At 48.6% G+C, this 9,142-nt stretch overlaps 1 protein-coding gene across 1 annotated transcript in view; it reads left to right on the forward strand.

Moving 5' to 3' along the window:
* The first annotated feature begins 6,631 nt into the window (after positions 1 to 6,631).
* The window catches only part of sncga (synuclein, gamma a), an 8,211-nt gene continuing 5,700 nt past the window's right edge, over positions 6,632 to 9,142 (forward strand). The window contains exon 1 of the mRNA XM_062463614.1: positions 6,632 to 6,863. Coding sequence (XP_062319598.1) covers positions 6,770 to 6,863 — 94 coding nt within the window. The 5' untranslated portion in view covers positions 6,632 to 6,769. The remainder of the gene's footprint in view (positions 6,864 to 9,142) is intronic.

Consider the following 9,142-nt stretch of genomic DNA (forward strand, 5'->3'; position numbering starts at 1 on the left):
ATCAACAGGTCATGTTGATACCTCAAATGTCTCCCTTGAGAATGATGTTAGCCAGTGCTGGGAAAGCCATTAAAACCTAACAAACATTGCACACAGTCCAGCACAGGTCTATGAAGACACAGTACAGCTTTGCTGCCTTGTTTTTACTTGTTGGCAGTAAAGAGAGAGAAAAAAAGATAAAGAAAAACATGTTTCTGATTAGAACGGTTTAATCCCATTGAGCTTGCTTGTCCTCGTGTGAGTTAGATGGGCCTCCAGGGCTGGTCTCTCCTCCTGCTCTCCCCCCTGCAGGAGGTCTCACTGACCTGTTCACTTGGTGGGTTGGCAGCAGCAGGGGACTCGGGGTAAGTTATGATGTTAGAGAGATATATATGGAGACTTAGGAGGCCTATTCCCTGGACGGCCAGCAGGTGGCGGTAGTTTTACACCCAGACACCAGACTCACAGGGGAGGGCGGAGGGCTTGTTTTCCCAGACTCTCTGGTGCAGGGTATGATGACAACTATTTGAGCTCTGGGAGCCGGGGATCGGTATCCCACCAGCAGGGAGAGTAGTACAGCTAAACTTGAGGGGTGTGTGTGTGTGTGTGTGTGTGTCTTGGGGTACTGATGTAATGATATCATAATATAGCAAAATTCATTTGACATGATTGTTTAATTGAAAGGAAAAACATGTAATGGTGTTTTTCATCCGTAAACAGGAATTGCCATCTTGACAACCCACCAATCCCAAAGGAGCTACCGCATGAAAATAATAAACGGTCTCTACTGTCACACTGCTTGAATACCCAAGTGCAACACATAAATAAGGTGGTCCCAAACTGGGCCAGTGATGAATTACCTACCCGTGTTCTAACCAGCTGAATTTACCTGCCAGTTGGCATAAAATGCTGATGACTTGGATTTTAAATCACAGAAATTGATGTCGGTAATGAGAAGAAGTAAAGAGTCTAAAACTGTCCCTGGTTGAATGTTTAAGTTGACAGGGGAATATGGCCCTTTCCTCCATCATGATAAATGTCCTGGAGGTCAGAGGTCAAGGAGAGCTGGGGGTCAGAGGTGAGAGGATATAAGGGCTACTGAGTGAGACCAAGGTCTGCTTCAGGATGACATCTGACCCTCACACTAAGTTTGGAAACCTTGTTTTTGTTTTTCCTATCGAGATGCAGTGAAATGTGAGTTTCCTTCACAAATGTGATGACAGGGCCAAGATGGAAGCTTTATTACTTTCGGGCCCCTATTGCGTCCTTAGGGGTACCCTTAGGAAAACTCGGAGGGATGTTGTGAATAGGATGCCTTAAGTACCTCAAGGTGTTGAATGGTCCCTGGAGCCTTTCAAACAAAGCTGGCGACAGCTGAATGTCACGGGCCTCCATCCAACTTCTTTGGCAACAAGCCTCCTTTTGTACTCGCTCGCCCCCCACCCACACCGACAGGGATGTTTGTCTGTCCCCAGATTAATTTTGTCACGAATCCCTCCCCCCCTCCCCCCCTGACTTTGTTGACAGTTTGGATGAATAAGACAGGCAATATAATTGTAATCAAGAATTGGTTCCTTAAGTCTTGCATTTGTAGTATTACAGCCAGGATCAAGTCCTGAAGTTAAATCCTTATTATGGTAACTCAGTTTTACCCAGTAGCAGTACCTTTAAAATCAATAACTATACTAAAATATAAGGAGATTGCATCAGCAGTGACAGTGGTTTTGTGGGGCTGCTGCAGGTTGCCAGCAGACTGTTCTGGCGTCACGACTGGCTGCTCTGAGGTAATATCTCCAACATCTCATGTCGTCGATTTTCTTTTATTGCTCGTTACTCCATCCGCTCGCCCGCTCGTCATCTCACTGCAACAGCACAGGTGCATCATGGGAGGAACTGCAGAGATTCTCTGTCCACAGGGTGGGGCATCAGGAGCAAGGGGTTTGTGGTCAATATGGACCAATAAGTAGGTGGCAGTCATTTCAGCATGTATTTATTTGAACCATTGGGTCAACTGTGGGACCATTTTATTGAGAGGTGTTTTCAATTGTTTCAGCATTTTTTGGGGGGGCCAGGAAGGGGTTCGTCTCACGAGCTGATCCATGGACGGCTTGGCCAAAATGTTATTTGACAATACCCTGAGCAGATCACACAAAGATAGCAGCTCCACAAACCACATACGTTTCTCTCTCACACACACTATCACTTAGATTCACATCATTGAGGTAGTAAGCGATATACTTTGTCCTCTATCCATGCCTGAGGAGTTGGGATCAAGAGACTGTTGCTGGTTCTCCATTTAACAGTTATGTAACACGACGCGACAGAGAGGGAGTTATGTTCAGGCTTCTGAGCAGGTTGTTAACATTTTCTATTGGTGCTGACCATATAGCTTGAGCTGTTTTGTATGATCAGCAAAATAATTTAACCGTTTCAGAACTGTTTTGGTATTTAATAATAACCGTAGCTTGTGTCCTTAAAATAGGTGTGTTATGGGAAGAGAGTGATAGCTTGGTGGTTGCGTAAGCCTGTAAAGTTAACTCTGAACAAGGACAGCACACATCCTATCACCCCTATGAGTCATTTAGCACGTGTCTGATAATGGGTCCTTAATGAAGGGCCCTGTCAGGTGTGTTCTGTTAAAGTCATCTTCCTTGCGCCCGTTTGTAATGTTTCGTTTTCATAGCAGAGATAAACAGTGGTCTCAAATCGCTAACACCACCCCACCAAGGACACACAAACAACTTTCTCTGCAAAGAATATGACCAGAAAAAAACCCTTGCTTCCAGTTCCCATCTTGGAAACAACTGACTGCGTGTGTCCATTGTGAGAGTGTTGTTATGTATCTTGGAACCGTGAACAACAAATAACGGGGTTGAGCTCTCTCCTTTCCTCACCTGGCAGGTTTGACACACTAATCAACACGTCCCACCGTAACACAGCACAAGATGGTTTTTATTCAACAGAATACTGTATCTCCAGCTAAGCCTATACCCCCTATTACAAATTGTACCAAGGCAACAATCAACCTTCTCTGTGTACAAAGTGTATAGTTCCCACTGGAATTTGATTGTGTTGAGCAGCATTGTCATCTGGGTTTCATCTGTCTTAAAGAGTCCATTGTCTCTGCTTGGCTGGCTCCTGGGACAATATCAGTAGTCAGATGGCCAGTTGGGTCACACACACACATTGTTTGACATCACAGACAAAGAATTAGTGTAGGGGCTGAAGTAACAGTTGAGATAACACTGATAACTGTTATGTTTAGTTTTACGGGGTGATGAAACAGTAGCCAGAGGAGCCTCAATGACTTTCTAGAGTAGATGTCATATCAGTTGAGATTTGGATCCCTCTGTGGTTCAGTTACGGTAGTAAACTTGAATATATATTTAAGATGTCGTCCAAGGAATTGCCTTTGTAACCAAACTATCAAACGTTCGAACTGACTTGCTTTGGCCATTTAAACTTACAGTATTCGCAGAGACAAAAGAGATGTTGTTTTCACATGCACGGACATTGAGATAAACAGGGATTACCAAAACAGACTTGGCAGAGTCCTGTCTCATGACCAGGCCTGTTCCTGGAGACCCTGTGCTCTCCTCTTAGTCAGTCGGCGCCGTTATTGAACTGCTCCGCTGAATAGAACCCCCACAACAGGCTTAAACCACAGGGGCGTGGAGAACGGGCAGAGGCTTATCATACCAGCAGACTCTCTGTCTGTTTCTAGGTCAGCTGATACCGTTTCTCGTGCCAAAACTAGGCCTGCTGAGAGCTGGTGTTGCTGCTGTACCCTGACAGCTCTATCTCCTCTAACGTTCACTCTGAGGTGGATCCTTGTGGACTTATCTGTCTCCTTCCCTCCTGGTTGGATCTGCCTGTCAGTCCTGCCGCAGGGTGTAGTCAACGCCAGGACATCTGGCTGAAGCCTTGATTCCATGACATTATTGGTAAAGGAGAAATTAGATCGTATAGCCGTGTCTTGGGGTAACCTCACACACTGACAAGCCAATACCCCAGCTCTTGGGTGCTGTGGAATTATTGCCACAGCACTGTATTTTAACTGATACACAAGGAACATGAAATTCTATTTTTGAGTACACCTGCTACCAGGCTCCAGGTGTGTCGCTCAAAGTAACAATGATTTGAACAAGCTTTTTTAACAGTGGACTCTTTACTTGTCACCTCAAACTGTTAAATGGCCAAAAGTCACTGTTCTTCAGCTCAGTCAAATGATTCCCTGTATTTGCCCCATGGTCCTCAGAACAATATTTCTGAAATATAGAAATTATACTTTTGACTTTTATAGCAATGTTTCGAACAGCCATCACATGGGGTCACGTGCCTTGGCTTTGTATGAAAGGAATCGAAAGTGTGTGGCTCTCTGACTGTGTGTGTGTGGAGAGGGAGGTAGCTTGCACATGCCTGTGTGTGTGTGTGTGTGTGTGTGTGTGTGTGTGTGTGTGTGTGTGTGTGTGTGTGTGTGTGTGTGTGTGTGTGTGTGTGTGTGTGTGTGTGTGTGTGTGTGTGTGTGTGTGTGTGTGTGTGTGTGTGTGCGCCGCAGGGCTGGGCAGTGAGTAGAGATATTTCACAACGAGACATCAGAGCCTCCTGATCGGTATTGACCACTGCTGCTGATCGGGTAGGGCTGCTGATAGGGTATCTGCTACCATGGCGACCCATAGGAGCCTGTGTCAGCATACATTCTCTCGTTGTTTCGACAAATGAGCTTTGTCTAAAAATAGCCCTGCGCTGGCCATTAGCCATCAGAGATGAGAGGAGGCTGCAGGGAAGGGAGGCGGTGAAGGAGTTTGTGGGGTATATTGGTGTTGTGGGCCGTCTGGAAGTGGGATTTGCTGAGTCACACTATTCTGTGGCCAGCCAGGACAGGAGGGGAGATGGCTGGAGACTTGAGTCTGGGCGGGGCGGGGCTGGGCTGGCCACCTCTGGCCAGCAGTCTGGATCATGTGGGGTGATTCATCAGATGTGTTCACAGCTCTGGGTTTGGGACTCCCACAGAGCCAAAGAAACAGCTTATTTGCAAGGCGAAGTGCGATTGGCGCGACGTGATCTTATTTTTGGTCCCGATTCGCATCGGATCCCATGACAATCACCCATCAGCTGAGAGACTGTCGTAAACATCTGGGCGGGGGGAAGGAGGGGGGGGCACTTGGTGTCAATCCATTTCGACTAAGATTCCAAATTCCAGCCTTTCAACATTGTATCGTATTGCATTATCAGTGATCAAATTGCTGCAACAAGCTTGGTTGCACACATGGAGGCTGTTAACTGTTCTCAGGACTTGATGAGGTCATTTGGTTCCTGCCTGTGTCTGTAGGAGCTGTTCACTGCCCCTGAGAACACAGGGTATCTGCAGCCCAGAGGAACCGCACCGCCTGGGACTGAACACATATTTACATTAGCCCTCTTTTCATCTCTCCTTTTTATAATTCTCTCTCTCCATGTTTCTTTCTCTTCTTATTTCTTTGTATTTCTCTCTCTCTTTCTTTGTCCCTTTTTCCATCTCTCGCTCTAAGCTTCAGTAGTCACACAGCACCATTTACGACAGGACATCTTCATCACCGCTCCTGTGTTATATTACAGCGCAGAGAGAGAAGCTACAGTCCATTACCATCTGGATTGAGCAAAAACCTCTATCGTACACCCTCGCCAGCCATACGTGCAACATTATTTCGGAACGCAGAGTGAAACCAGCCGTTTGACACACGGCGCTGTGCGTCCTGCATCTTGATGAGGTTGCCGCCGTTTCAGTTCAAAGAGGGCCGTCTCTCGCATTCACTTTGATGATCTGACTTTGCGGAGCGCTGCTTTGTGTTTGGGCTGGGTATCATCCATGGAGGGCTCTGCCAATCATATGGAACTCACTTTACCAGGGTCTAATTATAGCCCTGGGCTTCATGATCCATTTTGCCCGACCATCTCTGCCAATGAGATCAACTACATCCTGCTAGATCACAGACGCCAACTCAAATCTTATTCATCTCCCGTCGGTTTCCGTATAATGAGGGATTGAGTCGGGATCTCGATTTGCGTTTGGGCGATCTGTGTGCAGGCAACCATAGGGAGAAGTACAGCATCTGGATGTATGGTCCTGCGGCGTAGAAATACGATTTAGAAAGTGTCATTTCAGAGGTGACGGGCAGATGCTCTGAGTCGTAAATAATTCATCGAGATCAGAGTGTCTTTTGTGTAACGGTGTAGAAAAGCAGACGAATTGTTGCAGTCAGACTGGAAGAGACCCGAGCAGCTTGTGGAATCCATCCCTGCATTCTTCTCCCTCGCCACTTGCTCTCTTCCATCTCTCTTCCCCTCTCTCTCCTTCTCTCTGTCCATTTGGTTTCGCTCCACTGCTCGTCTTGTTAAGGGTGTCCAATCTGCCTGAGCACACATCACCCGCCCAGCCCCCCCCTCTTTCTCTCTCTCTCTCTCTCTCTCTCTCTCTCTCTCTCTCTCTCTCTCTCTCTCTCTCTCTCTCTCTCTCTCTCTCTCTCTCTCTCTCTCCTCTCTCTCTCTCTCCCCGTCTCTCATAAAAGCGGTGCACACTCGCCACACGCATACACACGCGCACCGCCCAGAGACAGACACAACACGTGCCCTCGCTCGATCACGATCGCACACGGACCCACTCAGACAGGCAGAGTCGCGAGAGCAGCAGCAGCAGCAGCAGCAGCAGACAGTTCCACCAGAGACACAGCCAGAGCCAAACCCAAGAGCACACAGCCCCCCGTACAGCACAGCACAGCAGCAACATGATGTACTGAAGAAAGGATTCTCCATGGCCAAGGAGGGAGTGGTGGCCGCCGCCGAGAAGACCAAGGCTGGGGTGGAGGAGGCGGCAGCCAAGACCAAGGAGGGGGTCATGTATGTAGGTGAGTACCAGAGGGAGAGAGGCAGAGGGGGAGAGAGGAAGAGAGGGGGAGAGGGAGAGGGGGAGAGGGGATGAATGGAGAGGTGGGACAAGGGTTAAGTAGGAGCAGGACTGGGGAGTTTTATGAAAGGGATAATCTGGATTACATTTTGATCCTGTGATGGCTGTGTGTCTGTGTGTGTGTGGTGTGTGTCTTTGGTCGTGTGTGGATGTTGTGTGTGTGTGTGTGGGGAGGGGGGGTGTAGGTGGATGGATGGATGGTTAGGTGTTAGGTTTTAGTGAGGTGAGGACAGAAGGCCTAGTGCACAGGCAATAAAATATTGGTGATGGGAGGATTGGTGACAGAATGAGATTGTGGTTGGGAATATGGGAGGGCAAAGGGATGGACAGGAAGCGAAGGTGGAGAGAGCAGAGACGAGCTGGAGAGAAGCAAGGAAAAAAAGATAGGAGAGAAATCATGTTGAGGTCTTTTCGAGAAAATATACAGTGCATTGCCTCGGGAAAGATGCGTTCTCTTTCAAAGGAGAAAAAAACCTGAATTGTTCCAGATAGCCTGAAATATGTTAAGACTCATCTTCAATATATCGTTTATATAATTATAACTATGTGCGCACAGTACCATGCATTCGATTTCAAGCCTTAGAGAACGGGGGTGGGATTTCCACAGTGCGTACTGTGAGAAGAGGATATAGGCCAGTAATTCCATTCCTAGAGCTATGAAGTGTGATTACACTTCTCCTCAATATAATACGATGTGTGTGTGTGTGTGTGTGCCTTCACTTGTCAGGGTCTATGGTACAGTACACCATTGTACAGTAGGACAGGGGGTGGTGCTGGTGGGGAGGGGAGGGAGGGGGGATATCAGGATGAAGATAGGGATCTGGGGTGGTGCAGCTAAACTAGTCTCAGCAGTGACACCAACATGCCTGCCTGTCAGCTTGCTGCACCAGACAGATGTATCACGGGGAAGCCAAACACGCACACACTCACAGGATTCAGCACCGGTTCCTGTCGGATCAAACGGCATTAGCGAGACCTGCTCTCTCTGTGACCCAGCTGCATGTCACAGTCCTGGACACTTCACTGTCCTGTGGGCCCCAACTCAGCATGCAGATAGTCTGGGAGGACATGAAGAGGAGGCAAAGAGGGGAGGCAGGGTCAGGAAGGAGAGAGGGAGGAGAGGAAAGACCAAACACGTGTAAAAAGAGAGAGAGAAAGCGATCTGATTGGAGAGAGAGCGAGAGGGAACGGCGAGAGAGAGAGAGAGAGAGGGAGGGGGAGGGGAGGGGGAGGGGGAGGGGGAGGGGGAGAGGGAGGGGGAGAGGAGAGGGAGAGGGAGAGGGAGAGGAGGAGGGAAGAGGGAGAGGGAGAGGGAGACGGGAGACAAGGTGTCCGGGGCGGTCCACTCTCTTCAAAATCCAATATTATCCTCCGGCCAGCATGCTCGTTCATCGGCTGTCAGCAGGCGGACGCAGAGCTGAGATCGAGTCCGGAGTCATCCATCTCCATGAATCATCCAAACCACCGGGGGGCGATCCGTCACTTAGTCTAGACTGAATCCCGTTACCTCAGCCGTGCCTGCTGAACAAATCTCCAGTCTAACAGCAGATTAGACAGGGAGCAGCACGTTCCCAGTCACCTTCACATCAGTGTCCCACTTATCTTAGGTTTGGACGTGGATGAGCCATTTCCTCCCACTTGAGCCCCTGTCAGTCCACAGTCCAGCGGTAGGAGTGCAGCGGAGCGACGGTCAGATGGATCTCTCTCTCTCTCTCTGTCCTCCAGCTCACTGTGGCCTCCAGGGGCTCCTGTTGCTGTGTAACCCTCGCTGACTTCACTGTGTGGTTTAAACAGACAAGCAGACTTTGGGATTTCGAAAGAGGACGGACAAACGCGCACACACAGAGGAAGACAGAGATACAGACACACACTCACACACAGGGACAGAGATAGACAGTGCGCGCACACACACCCACACACACACGCTCAGACACGCTCAGACAGTATTGACACATTGCCCTTGGCCCCTACAGGACAGCAGGCTAGGAAGCTGACAGCATTGAGTACCCCCAGACAGGGCTTTCAGAGCACTGAGACATGTGGAGCAGGGGGAGGGAGGGAGGGAGGGAGGGAGGGAGGGAACAGGAAATAAGGGAACAGGAAATAAGGGAACAGGAAATAAGGGAACAGGAAATAAGGGAACAGGAAATAGGAAATAAGGAAATAAGGAAATAAGGAAATAGGAACAGCAGGAAATAAGTCATGAGACCATAATCAATG

Source organism: Osmerus eperlanus, chromosome 6 (genome assembly GCF_963692335.1).
Source record: "Osmerus eperlanus chromosome 6, fOsmEpe2.1, whole genome shotgun sequence".
In the NCBI taxonomy this organism is placed as follows: Eukaryota; Metazoa; Chordata; class Actinopteri; order Osmeriformes; family Osmeridae; genus Osmerus; species Osmerus eperlanus.